The sequence below is a fragment of the Scyliorhinus canicula genome, chromosome 24, assembly GCF_902713615.1.
Source record: "Scyliorhinus canicula chromosome 24, sScyCan1.1, whole genome shotgun sequence".
Classification (NCBI taxonomy): domain Eukaryota; kingdom Metazoa; phylum Chordata; class Chondrichthyes; order Carcharhiniformes; family Scyliorhinidae; genus Scyliorhinus; species Scyliorhinus canicula.
In genome coordinates this window covers 992,967-1,015,954 of record NC_052169.1, presented here as the reverse complement: position 1 = coordinate 1,015,954, position 22,988 = coordinate 992,967, and the positions used below count along the sequence as shown (strand labels likewise).

At 47.6% G+C, this 22,988-nt stretch overlaps 1 protein-coding gene across 1 annotated transcript in view; it reads left to right on the top strand.

The window, feature by feature from the left end:
- LOC119956789 (OTU domain-containing protein 7A-like) overlaps positions 1-22,988 on the top strand; it is a 141,639-nt gene that overhangs the window by 88,303 nt on the left and 30,348 nt on the right. Inside the window, 2 exon segments of the mRNA XM_038784209.1 lie at positions 1,504-1,632; positions 7,014-7,125. Of these exon segments, the coding sequence (XP_038640137.1) occupies positions 1,504-1,632; positions 7,014-7,125 (241 nt within the window).

Sequence of the window (22,988 nt, the reverse complement as noted above, 5' to 3'; positions counted from 1 at the left end):
GGGTTCGAATCCCGCCCTGGGTCACTGTCCGTGTGGAGTTTGCACATTCTCCCCCGTGCCTGGCGTGGGTTTCGCCCCCACAACCCAAAAGATGTGCAGGATAGGTGGATTGGCCACACACTAAATTGCCCCTTAATTGGAAAAAAATAATTGGGTACTCTAAATTTATTAAAAAAAACCTAACCAGAAATCCTCCCTCCACAGTTAGACGTTACTCTCTCCCTTAAGTGGACACTATTTAGGGGGTGACACGGCAGCACAGTGGTTAGCACAGGTTGCTTCACCACTCCAGAGTCCCAGGTTCGATCTCAGCTTGGGTCACTGTCTGTGTGGAGTCTGCTCGCTCTCCCCCGTGGCTTCGTGGGTTTCCTCCGGGTGCTCCGGCTTCCTCCCACAGTCCAGAGATGTGCAAGTTAGGTGGATTGGCCATGATAAATTACCCTCAGTGTCCAAAAAGATTAGTTGGGGTTACTGGGATAGGGTGGAGGTGTGGGTTTAGTTGAGGTGCTCTTTCCAAGGGCTGGTGCAGACTCGATGGCCAAATGGCCTCCTTCTGCACTGTAAATTCTATGGTTTTTCCTGATCTCGTTCAAAGTGATTCTTAGCTCCCAAGGACTTGCCTGCCTTCCTTTTCCTTTTCCTTTCCAGAAGGATAACCTCGAATACCCAAGCTGGTTTCATGGGTAGGGTTACCTGGTGATTCCTCCCTCTAGCCAGAGATAGGAAAATTTTCCAGCCTCGTTTAAAACGTTCACGAGATTGGTCTCTTTAATCTGAGCCCAACCTCCCAGCTACATTCTTGCATGCCTCTCTTTTCTCATCCTAAAATGGCTTCCAATGGACTGACCCCCTGTCAAAAGCTCATCTGCATGGCAATGTGAATCCTGTACAAACATACGAGCTAGAAGTGGGTGTAAGCAACTTCGTCCCATGAGTCTGCTCTGCCATTCTATAAAATCATGGCTGATAGGCTTATTTGGATAGGTACATGGATTAGGGTAGAATGATGGGGTGTAGATTAATTTGTTCTTAATCGAGGACAAAGTTTGGCACAACATCGTGGGCCGAAGGGCCTATTGTGTGCTGTATTTTTCTATGTTCTATGATCTAGTTGTTGTAACCAAGACATGGTTCTTGTATCCAGGTAGAAATACTAATCCCCCCCCCCCCCCCCCCCCACTATATTCTATTTTGGAGTTAAGTAGGTTAAAGTTTATAAAAACCTGACATTCTTAATACCCTCCTGGGATTTTGGAGACTAAATGTATTCAGTGTCATCACAACTGCTTTTGCCATTATCTACAGGCACCTTCTTCCCATAAAACCACCTGGACCTACTTTAATCTTCAGCAACCAAACCACCCAGGCCTCCTGTCAGTCAGGATTCGGAATAGGTCGCATGATGCCCTTAAGTCTTCCATTTTACCCTAAATTAACGACACAGTCCTGAAACATTCTTCTGAAACCTTACACCTGTAACAATGAACTATTATTTGTGTTTAGGCATGTGGGGTTTCCATGATAGAGACCTGATGCTTCGAAAAGCCCTTTATACTATGATGAAAAATGGCACAGAAAGAGATGCTTTGAGGAGACGATGGAGGTGGCAACAAACACAGCAAAATAAGGAGGTTGGTACACAAAATGGACCTAATGTATTTCTTAGCTTTGTAATTTCAAATAGCAGTACAGGCATTTCATACAAAGTAAAACAGGACGTGTATATAATTTACAGTTGAAAGAGTCCTGCTTATAGAACATACAGTGCAGAAGGAGGCCATTCGACCCATTGAGTCTGCAACCGACCCACTTAAGCCCCCCCCCCCAATCTCCGTAACCCAATAACACCACCTAACCTTTTTGCTCACTAAGGGCATTTAACATGGTCAATCCACCTAACCTGCACTTTGGACTGTGGGAGAAAACCAGAGCACCCGGAGGAACCCACGCACACGGGAGAACGTGCAGACTCCGTACAGACAGTGTCCCAGCGGGGAATCTAACCTGTGGCGCTGTGAAGCCACAGTGATATCCACTTGTACTACCGTGCTTCCTTAGCCCTTATGTTAGAAGAGTAACTTTCTTCACTGAACATAACATTTTTTGATCTCAAGTGTGACAAAAGTTACACATCTCAGTGCGACTGGCACTGAGTTCAACCTCAAACGAGTGCTGAGAGTTTGAGTCTGGTGGCATCGGTGAGGAAGGAAGAGGTAATGGGAGCTTGTCAGAAAGGTATGTCATCATGGAGGATTTTAATCTACATATCGACTAGAAAAATCAATTCGGCAAAGGTAGCCTAGATGAAGAGTTTGTTTTGGCTAGTTTCCTTAGAACTATAACCAACCAGAGATGAGGCTATACTAGGCTATATGGTACAGCTGACATGTCTTCCTTCATTTGGTTTCCAACCCATTGTGGTTGAAGGGCTCTCAACTGTATCTGACCATCTCCCGCACTTCTGCTCTCACTTCTTCCCTTCCCCACCCCTCCCAGAACCAGGATAGGGCCCCCCCCCCCCGTCTTCACTTTTCACCACTAGCCTCATTCTTTGGATGTGGGCATCGCTGGCTAAGCCAGCATTTGTGGCCCATCCATAATAGCCCTTCAATGAGTGGTTTGTCAGGTCATTTCAGAGGGGGCAGTTAAGAGTCAACCGCATGCGCTGTGTGAGTCTAGAGTCAGATCTAAGTTGGGCCGGGTAAGGACTGCAGATTTCCTTTCTTGAAGGACATTAGTGAACCAGAATGGATTTTTCCGACAATCACCAATGGTTTCATGCTCATCATTATACTTTTAATTCCAGATTTTTTTATTGAATTCAAATTTCACACCATTTGCCCTGGTGGGATTCGAACCCCAGACCCTAGAGCATTACCCTGGATCTCTGGATTACTAGTCTAGTGACATTACCACTATGCCACCACCTTATCCTGATTCCCCCCACATTCAAAGGATCATCCTCTGCCAGATCCGTCCAACTCCAGCATGATGGCACCACCAAACACCTCTTCCCCTCACTCCCCCGTCAGCATCCGCAGGGACCTTTTCCTCCAGGATACCCTGGGTCCACTCCTCCATCACCTCCAACATCTCACCCCCTTCCTACAGCACTTACACCGTGACATCACAGAGAGTGCAACAACCTGCCCCTTTACCTCCTCCTGTTCACCATCAAAGGCCTAAACACACTTTTCGGGGGAAACAGCACTTCGAGTGCACTTCCAATTTGGCCTATCGGATTCGTTGCTCCAAATGTGGTCAACTCTACATTGGAGAGACTAATGAAGACTGGGTGACTGCATTGCAAAACACCTTTGGTCCTTCTGAAAGCAGACCCAGGCCTTCCTGTCGCTGCCATTTAACTCCCCATCCTGCTCACATGGCCACACGTCATCCTTGGCCTGTTGCAATGTTCCAGTGAAGCTCAACACTTACTGGGGAACAAACCCTCCTCTTTTTTTTTTGTATTTTTTTTTTTTAAAGAGTAACCCAATTAGTTTTTTTCCAATTAAGGGGCAATTTAGCGTGGTCATCCACCTACCCTCACATCTTTGGCTGGTGGGAGCAAAACCACGCAAACACGGGGAGAATATGTGCAAGCGCCATACGGACAGTGACCAGGGCCGGGTATCAAAGCTGGGACCTCGGCAGCGCGATGCAGCGTGCTACTCACTGCGTCACCATGCTGCCCACAAGATCTCCTCTTCCGATTTAGGCACATCGCAGCCTTCCGGACTTTTTTAAAATGATAAATTTAGAGTACCCAATTCATTTTTTCCAATTAAGAGGGGCAATTTAGCATGGCCAATCCACCTACCCTGCACATCTTTGGTTGTGGGGGCGAGACCCACGTAAACGCGGGGGAGAATGTGCAAACGCCACACGGACAGATTAGGTGGATTGGTCATGCTCAATTGCTCTTAGTGTCCAAAAAGGTTAGGAGGGGTTATTGGGTTACGGGGATAGGGTGGAAAGTGAGGGCTTAAGTGGGTTGGTGGCAGACTCGATGGCCTCCTTCTGCATTGTATGTTCTATGTCTATGACAGTGACCCAGAGCCGGGATCGAACCTGGGACCTTGGCGCCGTGAGGCAGCAGGGCTAATCCACTGCGCCACCGTGCTGCCCTAGCCTTCCAGACTTAACATTGATTCAACAACTTCAGACTGTGTGAACTCTCTCCTCCACCTTTACCCCACTTCTATTTTTAGCAATTTATTTTATTTCTTACATTTATTCACTTCTCCATCCCCTTTACACCCTGTGGACACATAATTGGAATGTGCATTTAGCGGAAGACCCAAACTGAAGCAACCTGCTTAGTAGGACATTGCGTTCTCAGTTTTGTATTTGCAGAGGAGAAACTGAGCTGAGTGAATTTAGGAACTGGTTGTAGAGGAAGTCCGTTGATTGGCTGCCTGGCAGCCTGTGGGTTGGCCTGGGACAATGTTCTGCCTGACAGCAGTTAGTGATTGATTCCTGCGTAATGATTTCCGAGAGAGCTTGGCAGAAAATTATTCGACTTTGGAAGGAGAAGGAACCTTTCCTCTCTATTTCTTGCTGAAATAACAGTGTTGTTGTTCTAAAACGAGTCAGTGTCTGGCACGTCCTTGCAGTAAACTTGAAATGTTAGACCTAACCCTAATCTCTGAATCTACAGAAAAAATAGACAACCTTGCCAGAAGCATCGAGATTCTCGAAGACAGTGGTGCTGTGTTTTCTCCCTCTTTCTGCTGCAGGTTGTCTGCTGTCTCTCTGAGTCTGCAGTGAAGATCATTGCAAACTGAAGCAAAAGAAAGTAAAAGATTTAGGGAAGAGTGTCATTAGGCATCAGATAGCAATGTAAATTCTTTATTCAAAACTGGAGGGAGACAGCAGCAGAAACTACGGGCCAGTAGGGAAAAATGGTGGAAACTATTATTAAAGATGTTATAGCAGAGAACTTAGAAAAATTCAAGGAATCAGGCAGAATCACTGTGGTTCTGTGAAAGAGAAATCATGTTTAATCAATTTGTTTCAGGAAGTAAGATGTACGGTGCATAAAGGGGAATCGGGGATGCACTGTACTTGAATTTCAAGAAGACACAGAAGGAAGATTGGCTAGCTAACAGGAAACAGTTGGCATGAATGGGTCGTCTTCTGGATGGCGAGATGGAACGAGTGGTGTGCCATAGGGAATCGATGCTGGGGGCCTTGAATTTTTGCAATTTATATAATGGCTAGGCTGAAGGAATCGAGGATGGCTGCTAAATTTGCTGATGATAAAGTGATGACCAAGATAGCTAGGAAAGTAAGTTGTGAAGAGACATCAAGAGACTACAAAGTGATATATATAGATTAAGAGAGTGGGCAAAGCTCTGGCCAATGGAGCATAAGGCGAGGTTGTCCGTTTTGGCAGGAAGGATAAAAAGGATACATATTATATGAAATGGTGAGAATTTGCAGAGGGATATGGGTGTCCGAGTGCATGAATCACAGCAGGTTAGTCTGCAGGAAGCAAGCAATTAGGGAAGCGAATGGAATGTTCTCATTTATTGTGAGGAATTGAATACAAAAGTAGAGTTTATGCTTCAATTGTACAAGGCATTGGTGAGACCACATCTGGAGTACTGTTTTATTCATGTCAGAGATGTTCAGAGGCAATCCTCTGACTAAGTACTGTCTCCTTATTTAAGGAAGGATGCAAGTGCTTTGAAGCATTTCTGAGGTGGTTTGCTAGACTAATACCTGGAATGGGTGGGTTCTCTAATGTGGAAAGGTTGGACAGGCTAGCTTGTATCCGCTGGAGTTAGGCAAGGGAATCGAAGATTATTGAGGGTAGAAGTGGAACTCGAAACAGATCAGTTGTATGGCAGAGCAGGCTCGAGGGGCTCAATTTTTCTAATTTTGTATGTTGTGTAAATCAAATTTTTAAAATTTCTGTGACCTTTGATACACGTGGTGATCTGATTCACGTGAAGTTGATGCTTACTTATTTGCTACTTTGAGCCTAGTTTCAAACTTGCCTTTTGTACATAGGCAGATTGTTGATGCACAAGCAAAATTACATTACACGATTGACTAAATTTTAAGTTTCTTTGAAGCTAGAAAACCTGGCAACTTTTGTTTGCAAAGACAAAAATGTGGTTAGTTTCCGTGACTTGTCAACACCGCCTATACACAGTAGCCATTTCCTGTCAGGCCAAGTTTATTTTTAATCGAATAAACCTCAGAATTTGTTGGAAGATTTTCTGATCTTGCCAGTTAAATAGCTTACTTGTCATTATAACTAGGCAAGCTTGTTGCGCTGTCATTTCTTTAAACACCGTTGGGAATAATGCCAGCTTTACTTTGCTTATTTCCATTACACAGTATTACGCAACAATATTTAAAATATTTGTGGATTTTCAAACCTAGCCCCAAAAATACAAATGTGGAATAACTTTGGTGATGTCCACAGACACTGTTTGATTGTATTGCAGTCGCATCACCAAAAGGCACCATTGCCATTAAAGAAGGTAATGTCAGTGACCCAGTGGCAAAGGCTCATGACGAGAGATTATTTACCACTGTTCTGGTGACAAAGCCCCAATAACAGCAAACATAAACCTCAGCTACTAGCAGTACACAACATAGCAGTACAAAACATGGGGGTTTTGCGTGCAGGTTGGGGAGCTTGGCAGTAGCTGAGCTGTCGGCGATGTTGTGCAGGACAGCAACAGAATTGTCAGCCTTTGTGGACCCCACACCAGACACCCACCGCGTGCACATCCACGCGTGCACCACGACTATCATCATAAAAAGTAAAAACATTGGGTTTGGAAGCAGTTCATGTGCTGTATACAAACAATCTTGTACCTGTTGCTTGAAATTTCCCCTTTCCTGTGTAAATTGGGTAAATTCAGACTACACGTGCTAGCAGAAGATATGATGTAGCTTAAAAATCATTTTCCCAACAGCTCAATCATGTAAGCACATTTAAAATGAGGCATCAAAATAAAATGCTGTGTCTATTTCTCATTTGTGAACTAGTCCTGGTTTGGTTTACACTGAAGAGGAGTGGGAGCGAGAGTGGAATGAGCTGCTGAAACTTGCTTCCAGTGAGCCTCGCACACACTACAGTAAGAATACAGGCACAAGTGGTGGGTAAGTTTGGTCTGCTTGGCAACTTTGACTGTTCATACTAAACTTCATGTCTGCAGTTGCAACAATTTCTAATAGTTTAACGTTCAATTTGTTTCCATCTCTAACCTTTTATTATTGTTCAGTTTAAATACAAGAAGACAGATGTTTTTAAAAACATAATTTAAAACCATTTTTTTCAAATCACAAATTTTTGTTCAGATGGTAACCAACTATAACTAGTTACATAAATAGAATGAAATTAATGATCAAATCTATAAACTACAACTTGGAATAGAGTATCATATGTGAGTACTTGAGGGCAGCACGGTGGCCTAGTGGTTAGCACAACTGCCTCACGGCGCTGAGGTCCCACGTTCGATCCCGGCTCTGGGTCACTGTCCGTGTGGAGTTTGCACATTCTCCCCGTGTCTGCGTGGGTTGCGCCCCTCACACCCAAAAATGTGCAGATTAGGTGGATTGGCCACACTAAAATTGCCCCTTAATTGGAAAAAATAATTGGGTAATCTAAATTTATAAAAAGAAAAAAAAAAAATGTGAGTACTTGTTTCTGTATCAGATTTGGTGCTGTTTTCTATGTTTGGAGCCCAAGTCAGTTTTCTGGATCATTTGCAACAGAGGCCCAGGAACATCCAATGGTGGACAAAGGGATCTAGAACTTAGGTGCAGGAGTAGATTATTTGTCCCTTTTGAGCCTGCTCCACCATTCAATAAGATCATGGCTGATCAGTTCCACTTTTGTGTCTGCACCCCATAACCCTCGACTCCCTTGTCTAACAAAAATCTATCTAACTCAGCCTTGAATAAATTTAAAGGCCAACGTCCACTTCTGGGAAGAAAATTCCACTCTGAGGGGAAAAAAAATCACCTCCCCTATATTAAAAATGGACCTCTTATTCTTAAACGAGGGCCAAGGGGCCTGTACTCTGCGTTGTAATGTTCTATTAATGTTTTATTGTTCTAAATCATGTCCCCGAGTTCCATTCCCCCCCCCCCCCCCCCCCCCACAAAGAGGAAACATCTTGATTATCTTTCACAAAACCGTATGTGTCAATAAGCAACCCTCATTCTTCTAACGCCAGTGGGTTAGGCCTAACCTGTTTTCTTTAAAAGACTAACCCTACATTCCAGGAATGAGTTGAGTAAACCTTTTCTGAACTGATTGAAAAGTAATTGTATTTTTTATTCAGATATGGAGACCAAAACTGTACACAGTATTCCAAATGTGATCTCACCAAAGCCCTTTACAGCTGCAATACAACTGTTATCTTCCATTCCTCTTGCTATAAATGTCAACATTCTATTTGCCTTCTGATGCACAATCAATAACTCCAGAAGCGAGATTGGAGACAATTGAAGGCTTTATTGCACTAGATGTTTCCTCCCCAGCAGCGCAGGTACAGAAGGTAGCTGCTGGGGGAGACACGGGCTCTTATACTCCGCCTTACTGGGCGGAACCAGCAGGCAGGCTTAACCATGAAACAGCAGTCTTGGGTACCTCCCACACCAATGGTCTTACAGCATATTCAGGGGTACCGTAATACCTCTAATACTGACTACCAGATTCACCCCTGTTTTAAAAAAAAAAAAGTCCAGCGGGTGTGCTTCGCATTTCACAGTGGTAGAGGTTAAGGTTATGGAGGTACCCGGTATACATCAGTACAGTGTTTTGCCTCATTATGTCGCAACTATTTACAAATTAATTTACAGTTCAGAACAAGCAATATGTCGATTGGGGGCCCTGGTTCGTCGTAGCTTCGGGAGCGTGGCTTCGGCTTCTCTTCATCCCTAGGTGGGACCGGTGGGAGGACCGACCCACCTGGAAAAGGGGCGACTGTGGGGTACGCTGGTTGGAGGAAGGGGGGGTGGTGGTGTGGGTGGGGACCCAGCGGGCGCCAGTTCCCGAAGGGAGACCATGTCCTATCGGCCGTCGGAGTACGCCACGTAGGCGTACTGAGGGTTAGCATGAAGGAGTGTACCCTCTCGACCAATGGGTCTGACTTGTGTGCCCGCACGTATTTGCGGAGCAGGATGGGTCCCGGAGCTGCCAGCCAGGTTGGGAGCAAGGTCCCGGAGGAGGACATTCCTAGGGAAGACGAGGAACGTTTGTGAGGTGTTTCGTTGGCTGTGGTGACCGGATGGAATGGAGAGCATCCGGGAGGACCTCCTGCCAGCGTGAGGCTGGGAGATTTCTGGACGTATGGCCAGTAGGACAGGTTTCGCCAGACCGGTCCGTTCTCCACTCCCGCCTACCTGCCCGTTTCCCTGGGGGGTATAACTGATCGTCCTGCTTGAGGCAATACCCTTGCTGAGGCAGGAATTGACGCAGTCCGTTGCTCATCAAAGAAGGACCACCCTATCGCTGTGGTATGTAGGCGGTGAAACCGAAACAGTGTAAAGATACTGTGGAGGGCTTTTATGAGAGTGGATGCAGTCATGTCGGGGCAGGGCTGGCGAATGGTGAACCGGGAGTACTCATCAATCACGTTCAGGAAAATACGTGTTGCTGTCGCTGGAGGGGAGGGGCCCTTGAAGTCCATACTGAGGGCGTTCAAAAGGCGGGAAGCCTTTATCAGGTGCGCTTTCTCTGGCCTGTTAGAAGTGCGGCTTGGCACTCCGCGCAGATTTTGCAGTTCCTGGTGGCGGTCCTGACCACCTCGATGGAGTAGGGCAGGTTGCGGGTTTTAATGAAATAGAAGAATCAAGTGACCTACGGGTGTCAGAGGTCCTCGTGGAGGGCCCGGAGGCAGTCCACTTGTGTGTTGGCACATGTGCCGCGGGATAGGGCATCAGGAGGCCCGTTTAGCTTCCCGTGACGGTACAAGATCTCATAGTTGTAGGTGGAGAGTTCGATCCTCCACCGTAAGATCTTGTTTTTTATCTTGCTCCGCTGTGCATTATCAAACATGAAAGCCACCGACCGTTGGTTGGTGAGGAGAGTGAATCTCCTGCCGGCCAGGTAATGCCTCCAGTGCCGCACAGCTACTATGGCCTGGGCCTCCTTTTCCACTGAGGAGTGGTGGATTTCTGAAGCATGGAGGGTGCGTGAGAAGAAGGCCACGGGTCTGCCCGCTTGGTCGAGGGTGGCCGCCAGAGCTACATCGGATGTGTCGCTCTCGACGTGGAAAGGGAGGGATTCGTCGATGGCGTGCATTGTGGCCTTTGCCATGTCCGCTTTGATGCGGCTGAAGGCCTGGCGGGCCTCTGTCAACAGGGGAAAACCGTGGATTGGATTATGGGTGGGCCTTGCCGCATAGTTAGGGACCCACTGGGCATAATAAGAAAAAAATCCCAGGCAGCGTTTCAGGGTTTTGGAGCAGTGGGGATGGGGAAACTCCATGAGAGGGCGCATGCGTTCGGGATCTGGGCCTATAACTCCATCATGCACTACATAGCCGAGGATGGCTAGACGGTCGGTGCTGAACACGCATTTATCCTTGTTATATGTAAGGTTAAGGATTTTTGCGGTATGGAGGAATTTGCGGAGGTTGGTTTGTGGTCCTGCTGGTCGTGGCCGCAAATGGTGACATTATCGAGGTACGGAAACGTGGCCCGCAAACCGTACCGGTCAACCATTCGGTCCATCTCTCGTTGGAAGACCGAGACTCCATTCGTGACACCAAAGGGAACCCTTAGGAAGTGGTAGAGCCGCCCATCTGCTTCGAAAGCAGTGTATTTGCGGACGCCAGGGCGGATGGGGAGCTGATGGCAGGGGGACCTGAGATCCACCGTGGAAAAGACCTTGTATTGTGCGATCTTGTTGACCAGATCAGATATGCGGGGAGAGGGTACGCTTCGGGTTGCGTATACCTGTTGATGGTCTGACTATAATCGATGACCATCTTATGCTTCTCCCCGGTCTTTACAACCACTACTTGAGCTCTCCAGGGACTGTTGCTAGCCTCAATGATGCCTTCCCTCAGTAATCGCTGGACCTCCGACCTGATGAAGGTCCGGTCCTGGGCACTGTACCGTCTACTCCTGGTGACGACGGGTTTGCAATCCAGGGTGAGGTTTGCAAACAGGGAAGGTGGATTGACTTTGAGGGTCACGAGGCTGCAGACAGTGGGGGGGGGGGGGGGGGGGGGGTATAGGACCGCCAAATTTAAAAGTTAAGCTTTGGAGGTTACATTGAAAATCTAACCCTAGGAGCGTGGCTGCGCAGAGGTGGGGAAGGACATAGAGTCAGTAATTTTTAAACTCCCTTCCCTGGACCGTGAGGTTCACTATGCAGAACCCTTTGATCTCCACTGAATGAGACCCGGATGCCAGGGAGATTTTTTGGTTAACTGGGTGGATGGGAAGAGAACAGCGCCTGACCGTGTTGGGATGTATGAAGCTCTCTGTGTTCCCGGAGTCGATCAGACAGGATGTTTCATGCCCGTTGATGAGCACGGTCGTCGTTGCAATCAAGAGCGTTCGGGGCCGAGACTGGTCCAGGGTCACCGAGGCGAGTCGTGGCAGAAGTTGGAGATTTTCCTCGGGCTGTTTGCGGTCATCTGAGTCTGGGTCCTGAGAGTCCAGCCAAGATGGCGGTGCCCAGTGGTCGCACATGGCGGGGGGTGCACAAGATGGTGGTTCCCATCCATCGCATGTGGTGTCCGAGGGGCAAGATGGCTGCGCCCGGAGGCCGCAAGTGGCTCGGTAGAAGGACGATGGCAGCGCACGGAGGCCGCAAGTGGCTCGGTAGAAGGACGATGGCAGCGCACGGTGGCCGCACGTGGCTCATGGAGAGGATTGTGATGGCGGTCCCGATTCGCCTCTGGAGACTGCAGCAACCGCCCGGGCCTGGCATACTGCCATGAAATTGCCCTTTTTGCCGCACCCTTTGCAGGTGGAGGAGCGCGCCGGGCAGCGCTGTCGGGGGTGCTTGGCTTGCCCGTAAAAGTAGCAGCGGGACCCCCAGGGTTGCCTGACCGTCTCGCAGCGCAAGCTTGTGGGAGGGGGGGGAGATGGGATGACTCGGGGTCGGCCACGGGGGGTTCCATGCTGCCCAAGGGGCTGCTACGGGTCGGGGCCGTAAGCGCGGGCGTTTTGGGAGGCCACATCTAGGGCGCTAGCGAGGACCCGTGCCTCCTTGAGGCCTCGTGTCCCTTTTTCCAGCAATTGCTGGCGGATTTGGGAGGACAGCATACCTGCAACAAATGTGTCCCGGATCAAAAGTTCTGTGTGGTCGTTGGCCGAAACTTGCAGGCAGTTACAGTTCCTCCCTAACACCAGGAGCGCACAGTAGAACTCCCCCAGGGAATTGTCGCCTCGTCGCTAGTAGATGTCGGGCGTAGACCTGGTTTACAGGGCGAATTAGTATCCTTTTAGCAGATTCATCGCAGCCTCGAAATCGTCTGCGACCTCGATGAGGGTGTAGATTTCTGGTCTCACTCTTGAGTGCAGAACTTGCAATTTCTGGTCCTCTGTGGGTGTAGTTGTGGCCGTCCTGAGATATCCATTGAAACACACCAGCCAGTGTTTGAAAGTTGCTGCTGAGTTTGCCGCGTGGGGGCTGAGTTGCAGAAACTCCGGCTTGATTCAGAGCTCCATTCTTTAAAATCTAGTGCAATAAATTGATGCACAATCAATAACTCCAGAAGCGAGATTGGAGACAATTGAAGGCTTTATTGCACTAGATGTTTCCCCCAGCAGCGCAGGTACAGAAGGTAGCTGCTCGGGAGACACGGGCTCTGATACTCCGCCTTACTGGGCGGAACCAGCAGGCAGGCTTAACCAATGAAACAGCAGTCTCTGGTACCTCCCACACCAATGGTCTTACAGGATATTCAGGGGTACCGTAATACCTCTAATACCGACTACCACATCTTCCTAATCATTTATTGTAACTGCGCACTTTGACTCATGTACCAGGACATCCAGATTCCTCTATACCACTGTGCTCTGCAATCTCTATTTAAATAGTAGATATTTTTAAAAATTCATTTACGAGATGTGGGCGTCGCTGGTTAGGCCAACATTTATTGCCCATTCCTAGTTGCCCTTCAGAAGGTGGTGGTGTGTTGCCTTCTTGAACCGCTGCAGTCGTTGAGGTGTAGGTACACCCACTATGCTGTTAGGGAGGGCGTTCCAGGATGTTGCCCCAGCGAATGTGAAAGCACTGCGATTATTTTCAAGTCCGGGTGGTGAGTGACTTGGAGGGGAACCTCCAGGTGGTGGGGTTCCCAGCTATCTGCTGCTCTTTTCCCTCTGGATGGCAGTGGCTGTGGATTTGGAAGGTGCTGTCTGAGTGCATCTTGGAGATGGTACACACGGCTGTCATTGTTCATCAGTGGTGGAGGGTTTGAATGTTTGTCGAATGGGGAGCAATCAAGCGGTTGCTTTGTCCTGGATGGTGTTGAGCTTCTTCTTTATGGGCAGCACGGTAGCATGGTGGTTAGCATAAATGCTTCACAGCTCCAGGGTCCCAGGTTCGATTCCCGGCTGGGTCACTGTCTGTGCGGAGTCTGCACGCCCTCCCCGTGTGTGCGTGGGTTTGCTCCGGTTTCCTCCCACAGTCCAAAGATGTGCGGGGTTAGGTGGATCGCCATGATAAATAAATTGTCCGTAATGTCCCTGTAGGTGGGGGGGGGGGGGGTTGTTGGGTGACGGGTATAGGGTGGATATGTGGGTTTGAGTAGGGTGATCATTGCTCGGCACAACATCGAAGGGCCGAAGGGCCTGTTCTGTGCGTACTGTTCTATGTTCTATGTTCTAGAGTGTTGTTGGAGCTACCCTCATCCAGGCATGTGGAGAGTATTCCATTACACTCCTGACTTGTGCCTTGTAGACGGTGAACTGGCTTTAGGGGGGGGGGGGGTCAAGATGTGAGTTACTTGCCGTAGTATTCCCAGCATTTGAAATGAAATGAAAAGAAAATCGCTTAGTGTCACAAGTCGGCTTCAAATGAATTACTGTGAAAGCCCCTAGTCGCCACATTCCGGCGCCTGTTCGGGGAGGCTGGTACGGGACCTGCCCTGGTAGCCACAGTATTAATATGGCTAGTCCAGTTCTGTTTTTAAAGGAGTACCCAAGTTTTTTTTCCCCAATTACGAGGCATTTTAGCGTGGTCAAGCCATCTACCCTGCACATCTTTGGGTTGTTGGGGTGAGACCCACACACACACTGGGAGAATGTGCAAACTCCACACGGACAGTGACCCAGGGCCAGGATCAAAGCCAGGTCCTCAATGTCATGAGGTAACAGTGCTAATCACTGAGCCACTATGTTCTGATCAATGGAACCCCTAGGATGTTGATTGTGGGGATTCAGCGATGGTAATGCCATGAATGTCAAGGGCAGTGGTTAGATCCTCTCTTGTAGGAGATGGTCATTGCCTGGCACTGTGTGGCGCAAATGTAACTTGCCACTTGTCAGCCCAAGTCTTGCTGCATTTGAACATGGACTGCTTCATTATCTGTGGAGTCGTGAATCATGCTGAACATTGTGCAGTCAACTGCAAACATCCCCACTTCTGACCTTATGATGGAAGGGAGGCCATTGATGAAGCAGCTGGAGGTGGTTGGTCTAGGACACTCCCCTGAGGAACTCCTGCAGTGATGTCCTGGAGCTGAGACGATTGACATCCAACCACCACAACCATCTTCCTTTGTGCCAGGTATGACTCCAACCAGCGGAAAGTTTTCCAACTGATTGACTCCAGTTTAGCTCGGGCTCCTTGATGACATACTCAGTCAAATGCTGCCTTGATGTCAAGGGCAGTCACTCTCACCTCACCTCTGGCATTCAGCTCTTTTGTCCATGTTTGAACCAAGGCTGTAATGAGGTCAGGGGCTGAGTGACCCTGGCGGAACCCAAACTGAGTGTCTGTGAGCAGGTTATTGCTGAGATAAGTGCCGCTTGATAGCACTGCTGATGACTCCTTACATCACTTTGCCGATATGGAGAGTAGACTAATAGGGAAAGTAATTGGCTGGGCTGCATTTGTCCTGTTTCTTGTGTACAGACACACATAGAACATAGAACATAGAACAGTACAGCACAGAACAGGCCCTTCGGCCCTCAATGTTGTGCCGAAGCCATGATCACCCTACTCAAACCCACGTATCCCACCCTATACCCGTAACCCAACAACCCCCCCTTACCTTACTTTTATTAGGACACTACGGGCAATTTAGCATGGCCAATTCCACCTAACCCGCACATCTTTGGACTGTGGGAGGAAACCGGAAGCACCCGGAGGAAACCCACGCACACAGGGGGAGGACGTGGCAGACTCCACACAGACAGTGACCCAGCCGGAATCGGAACCTGGGACCCTGGAGCTGTGGAAGCATTTATGCAACCACCATGCTACCCTGGCTGCCCCAACACACCTGGGTAATTTTCCACGTTGCTGGATAGATGTCGTGTTGCAGCTGTACCGGAACAGCTTTTCTATTCTACCTGCCAAAATGGACGCGTTCACATTTATTCGCATTCTACTCCATCTGCCAAATCTTTGCCTATTCATTTAACCTGTCACTATAACTTTAATAGCTACCATCATCTTGACAGCTTACTTTTCTATCTATCTTGATGACATCGGCAAATTTAGCTACCATACATTTAGTCCCGTCATTCATTTCATTGATACACATCATAAATAGTTGAGGACATGTAAATAGGTAGGTAGATTCTTGTCAGGTGAGGGGAACAAGGGGTATTGGGGAGGGGTGGGGGTAGTGGGAACATGGAATTCGAAACACAAACAACCATTCTGAGAAAGACCTAGATATCCACACTCTCTGCTTACTGTAGCAAATCGATCCTTTATCCCCAAAACCCAAAGATGTGCAGGGTAGGTTAATCGGCCATGCTAAATTGCCCCTAATGGAAAAAAAAGAATTGGGTACTTTACAATTTTTTAAAAGTGGATACATTAATCTCTGCCTTGTGTGGGCAGGTGAGACACCCAGGATTTGGAGAGCTTTTTAAGAGAGGGGATGGTGTTTGGGAAGGCTAGCGTTTACCGAATTTAATGTACTCCTGGCATGTGAATGTAGAGAAGTAGTGGAGGTACTGTGGGGGGTCCAGATGGGGGGGGAACTGGAGGAAGCTTCCTGTTGAGTTTGAGGGCATTGGTTCACCGCCACACTCCCATTTTCACTGGCCAGATGTACAACAAGCCTGGTGCTGGGAGGCATTCTTTAAATTTCGGATCAGTTGAGGCGACATTTCGGATCGGCATTGTTGCCAATCTGCGGAAAGCCCTAGATTTGCACCATCGGGGATGGATGCAATTTGTAGGATTTGGAACAGGGAGGGGTTTGCGAGGATTAGGGATCTGTTGTGGAGGGTAGGTCTGTATGACTGGAGGAGTTGAAGGAAAAATACCAGCTCTCGAGGGGGAGCGAGTTTGGGTATTTTGTAGGTGCGGGGACTCACAAAGAACTTCCTTCGTTCCTCCAGTTGCGAGGCACGCATTCATGGATAGGTTGTTAGTGTGCGTCGAGCTGGGGGACGGGAGGATCTCTGATACTATAGGTGGTTGCTGGAAATGGGAAGGCTCCGATAACAGATGAAGAGGAAGTGGGAGGAAGAACTAGGCTTGGTACTGGAGAGAGGGCCTGGAGTGAGATGTTGTATCGGGTGAACTCCACTTCCTCTGCGCCAAGCTGAGCCTGTACAATTTAAAGTGTCCATGGGGCTTACATGCCTAGAGCCCACAGAACTGGTTCTTCCCCAGTGTGGAGGGACAGGTGCAAGAGGTGCTTAAGGGGGGCAGTGAATCATTCACACACGTTCTGGTCCTGCCCCAAGTTGGTCGAGTTCCGGGCCTTGTTCTTTGAGAGCGTGTCGGTGATCGTGGGGGGGAGGTTGGAGCCTGTGCCCATTGGTGGTGATTTTTGGCATGACGGATTCACCGGAGATGATAGAGGAGAAGGGGGCCGATGACTTTGCCGTCACCTCCCTGATTACCCGGTGACGAATCCTACTTGAATGGAGGTGGGCGGTGCCACTCAAGGCCTTGGCATGGTTGGGGGACATGGCAGAGTTCTTCGACGAGAAAATATCAAGTATGCCCTCGGGTCAGAGGAAGTGTTTCACTTAACGTGGAGGCTGTTCATCAATGTCTTTAAAGATCTGTTTGTGGCCAGCAATAAAGGGGGGGGCAGGGAGGGTTGGGGATCTGGGTTTTTTTTTAGGGGTTATTAGCTAGTTTATAAAACAAATATGACAAACTGCCTTTAATATATCAGAGTAAATTGTATAAGGATCCAATGGTCGTGTGAGTGAACAAATGAGATAAATTCAGGGTAGTTTCTGTTTCACAGGGGATCGAGGCAGGGATGCCCTATGCCCCTCCTTCTGTTTGCGCTGGCAATAGAGCCTTTGGCCATAGCTCTAAGGTGCTCAGATAAATGGAGGGGATAGTGAGGGGGGTGGAGCATGGGTTATCCTGTATGCTGATGATCTGTTGTTGTACACTTCGGAACCGAGCCGCTTCTTTGGGGTATATAATAGAGATTTGGGGCATTTTCAAGCTACAAGCTGAACTTGGGTAAAAGTGAGTGTTTTGTGGTATCTTCTCCAGACATGGGGATCGGAAGTGAGGAGGTTGGTCATATCATGGCAACGGACCCACTTCAGGTATTTGGGAATGCGGGTGGTCCAGGATTGACCATGGCTTCGTAAATTAAATTTTCTGAGTCCGGTTGGTAGGGTTAAGGCGGATCTACTGAGGTGGGACAGTCTTTCCCTGTCGTGGCTGGTCAGTTGTAGGTGGTGAAGTCGTTCTTGAGGGGGTGGATAGGCTGGAGTCATCATTTGCCTGGGCAGGTTAAGGTGGCAGGGTTAGGAAGACGTACTTGGGCGGCAAATGCGGAGAAGGTGCGGGTTTGGAGTAGGGAGACAGAGGCTTTGTTGGTGAGGATGGAGACAGGTTCTTGTAGGGGGTTGCTACTTCTGGCAGGTAGGTATTCAGGACGTTCTGTGGTGGTTGTCACTCCGAAAATATGGAGGCCAATTTCGGCAGCACTTCCAGGGTCAGGGTTGATGCCAACCCAGTGGAACCATGGGTTTGAGTCTGGGAGGAAAGAGAAGTGATGGAGATGGAGGACTTGTTTTAGTTTTATTTTATTTTACTAAAGACACAAAACTTTTCCCTTGTAATCCAGTCTGCCACGTAAGAATTAAAATTATTATAAAAGATGATTTTAAATTTTTTAAATTAATGGATGTAATTGTTTAATATCTGAGGGTTAGTGGCAACTGTTCTTACAGGTTCTGAAAGAGCCAAAGAAAGGTCAATGGAACATTACAACTAGATTTAATCACTGCCCTCTCTCAATACTCGATCTCAAGACCTTTTGTTAAAGTTCCTTTTTACGGGATGTGGACTTCACTGACTCGGCCAACATTTGTTGCCCATCCTAATTGTCCTTGCAAAGGTTTTGGTGAACTGCTGCAGTCCATGTGTGTACGCACCACACACAATGCTGTTGGGAGGGAGTTCCAGGATTTTGACTCTGCAATAGTGAAGGAACAGCAATATATTTAGCTATTGTGATCATAAATTGTTTCCACAGCACGGTGGCGCAGTGGCCTCACGGCGCCGAGGTCCCAGGTTCGATCCCGGCTACTGGGTCACTGTCCGTATGGAGTTTGCACATTTCTCCCCGTGTTTGCATGGGTTCACCCCCACAACCCAAAAGATGTGCAGGCTGGGTGGATTGGCCACGCTAAATGGCAAAAATGAATTGGGTACACTTGGGGGGGGGGGGGGGGGGGGAGGGGGGGATAAATAAATAAAATTGTTTGCACCAATTGTGGATGCTAGGACATAGATCATTGGAGTTGGGGACCAAGGGCAATGTGTCCAAGTTTGCAGATGACACTAAGATGAGTGCTAAAACGAAAAGTGCAGAGGATACTGGAAGTCTGCAGAGGGATTTGGATAGGTTAAGTGAATGGGCTAGGGTCTGGCAGATGGAATACAATGTTGACAAATGTGAGGTATCCATTTGGTAGGAATAACAGCAAATGGGATTATTATTTAAATGATAAAATATTAAAGCATGCCGCTGTGCAGAGAGACCTGGATGTGCTAGTGCATGAGTCACAGAAAGTTGGTTTACAGGTGCAACAGGTGATTAAGAAGGCAAATGGAATTTTGTCCTTCATTGCTAGAGGGATGGCGTTTAGACTAGGGAGGTTATGCCGCAACTGTACAAGGTGTTAATGAGATCACACCTGGAGTATTGTGTTCAGTTTTGGTCTCCTTACTTGAGAAAGGACGTACTGGCGCTGGAAGGTGTGCAGAGGAGATTCACTAGGTTAATCCCAGAGCTGAAGGGGTTGGATTATGAGGAGAGGTTGAGTAGACTGGGACTGTACTCGTTGGAATTTAGAAGGATGAGGGGGGATCTTATGGAAACATTTAAAATTATGAAGGGAATAGATAGGATAGATGCGGGCAGGTTGTTTCCACTGGCGGGTGAAAGCAGAACTAGGGGACATAGCCTCAAAATAAGGGGAAGTAGATTTAGGACTGAGTTTAGGAGGAACTTCTTCACCCAAAGGGTTGTGAATCTATGGAATTCCTTGCCCAGTGAAGCAGTTGAGGCTCCTTCATTAAATGTTTTTAAGGTAAAGATAGATAGTTTTTTGAAGAATAAAGGGATTAAGCGTTATGGTGTTCGGCCGGAAAGTGTAGCTGAGTCCACAAAAGATCAGCCATGATCTCATTGAATGGCGGAGCAGGCTCGAGGGGCAAGGTGGCCTACTCCTGCTCCTAGTTCTTATGTCAGAATGCAATATTTTTCCATATTCCTGACACAGTCGATGTAATACATTAATCGGGTGCTACTGTTGAAAGCTTAACAATCATCAATAATATAAGGCAATAAATTAGAAACTGGGATTGAAATAAGTGACATTTCATTTCATGAAGCTGCATTCTGATTCGAATGCCATAGATGAGAACATTTAAAAAAACATTTCCGAATGCTTTCCTCGCTGTTTCTCACTCAGTTATTAAAGCACAGGAAGTAGTCACCCTCTTGTACTTCTCCTGAATGACCTTTTTTCACATGTAAACCTGGACGGTGAGAGTCCAGGCTATTCAAATAAGGAAAAGTGTTTCTGTCAGTTCTGATTGTACAGTGCTGTCTTTGAGCAAACAGGAACCAGCACAAAATAAACCGGAAAAGTGAATGACGTGCGTTGTTAGCTGTGGTTAGTGTATTCTGAGTTTTACTGTATATACTGTGGACAGAGTGGCAGACCACAGTGCAGAACTCAGATTAGGTTTAGTTGCATCTTTTCGCTTTTATTTTGTTGCAAGACTCGCACATCTAGTTCCACACTTAACCATCCCTGGTCTTTTTTGGGGGCTTGAGGATAATAATATCAGTTTTGTTTTCATATGCAGATGAAGAGTAAACAATACATTACTGCTACTTACAGTAGTTGTCGATAAGTATAAACTACTTATTGAGGTTTTGTTTTCTTCATCCATTTTCTATGTTTATTCTCTCTCTTTCTCCTCTCCTGAGGATGCTAACTCACCCTGCTACAGTTCCACAGGGGCCAATAATTGTCCTCCAGTATCTTAGCTTAGTGGGATTTCCCTACTTTTACCAGCGAGAGATTTCTCATATGCCCTCATTGCTCTCCTAATTGCTTTCTTAAGATCCATCCTGCCCTTTCTGTAATCCACTTATGCCTCTGTTTATTTGTTCCCCTTGTAAGGGGGCTGGTTTAGCTCAGTGGGCAAGATAGCTGTTTTGTAATTCAGAACAAGGCCAGCAGCGCAGGTTCAATTCCCCATACCGGCTGAGAATTCTAAATTCTCTCTCTGGTGTACCTGAACAGACGCTGGAATGTGGCGACTAGGGGCTTTTCACAGTGACTTCATTGCAGTGTTAATGTAAACCTACTTGTGACAATAAAAAGATTATTTATTTATTATATTTATTTACTTATTAAAAGCTTCCCCTCCTCCTTCTCATTGTATCCTGAATATCTCTGGTCATCCATGGTTCTCTGCGCTTGTTGCTCCTTCCGATTACCTTATGAGGGAATGCACTGCTTTTATCGTGTGGTAGAGGCCGATTTAATCAAAGCCTTCAAAAGCAAATTGGATAATTATTGGAGAGGAATATTTCACAGAACCACAGAATAATACAGTGCAGAAGAGGCCCTTCTGGCCCATTGAGTTCTGCACCGACGCATGAAGAACACCTGACCTGTCTTCCTAATCCCATTTGCCTGCACTTGGCCTATAGCCTTGAATGCTGCTCCCTATCCACCCTGTCCGAGCCCCTCATAATCTTGGACACCTCGATCATGTCACCCCTCAGTCTTCTCTGCTCCAACGAAAACAACCCAAGCCTATCCAACTTCTCTTCATAACTTAAATGTTCCATCCCTGGCAAACATCCTGAAGAATCTCCTCTGCACCCCCTCCAGTGCAATCACACCCTTCCTATATGTGGTGAGCAGGAATTGCACACACTACTCCAACTGTAGTCTCACCAAGTTCTATACAGCTAATCATGACCTCCCTGCTTTTGTAATCTATGCCTCGATTGATAAAGGCAAGTGTCCCATATGCCTTTTTCCACCACCCTATTAACCTGCCCTTCTGCCTTCAGAGATAAAGCACAAACGTTTCCAGGTCCCTTTGTCCGCAGACTTCCCAGTGTCGGGCCATTCATTGAATTCTAACTCAATATCCTTATCAAATTACTCCTTGTCAATTAACTCCTTGTCAAATTACTCCTTGTCAAATTACTCCTTGTCAATTATCTCATCATACTTTTCAGGGTTAAATTCCGTCTGCTACTTTTCTGCCCATTTGACCATCCCGACTATAATTTCTTGTAACCCAAGACACTCCGCTTCACTGTTAACCATCCGGCCAATCTTTGTCTCATCATTATGTCTGCATGGAAAAACATACATGTGGCAGGTTATCTGGGTGGGGGCTAATGGATACTCATCTCTACAGCGCATTAGAATCTCAATATCGGTGACCAATCTGTCCTCGGCCAACCCTGCAACCTCCAGGGCCCATTCTTCCTCGGGGGTGATTTGCAGGGCATTGAGGAAAAGGCAGGTGAGAGGGACCTAGGTCAGAAAACAAAACAAATTTATGCAATCTGACGACGGGCCTCAAACTTTTCCGATCTGCTCAGGGGCTACACATTTTCCCAATTTGCCTCACCACAAATTCTGCAAAGCCACAATTCTGTTATTTTTTAATGGCATTTAAGCTGCAGTCCGAGCAATGGAATCTGACACACTTGTCAAGTCATGGGATCTCCTGTTTCTTTAGTTCTCACATGGTACACAAATTACAAAACGGAGCCATTATTGAAACTGATGCTCAATGGGCAAGTAGGATAATTATGTCTATAGGGCGGCACAGTGGTTAGCACTGCTTCCTCACGCGCCAGGGGCCCAGTTGCAATTCCGGCCTCGGGCGTCTGTCTGTGTGGAGTTTTCACTTTCCTCCCCCTGTCTGCGTGGGTTTCTTCCGGGTGCTTCCGGTTTCTTCCCTCAATCCAAAGAGGTGCAGGTTAGGTGGAATGTCCATGGTAAATTGTCGCTTGGTGTTCAAAGGTTGGATGGGATTATGGGTTTACCGGGATCGGGTGGGGGGGCCTAGGTGGGGTGCTCTTTCAGAGGGTCGGTGTAGATTTGATGGGCCTGAATGGCCTTCTTCTCTGTGGGGGTTCTGTGACAAACTATTTCTATGATGACCTATTAGGTCAAAATTTCTTGTAATTCAGCACAAAGAGATCTCAGCGCTATAGCAAACTTGGGCCGGGATTCTTTCCTACCCGGCGGGGCGGGGGGTCCTGGCGTAGCGGAGTGGCACCAGCCACTACGGTGTCGGGTCTCCGCACCTTTAGGGGCTAGGCCTGCGCCGG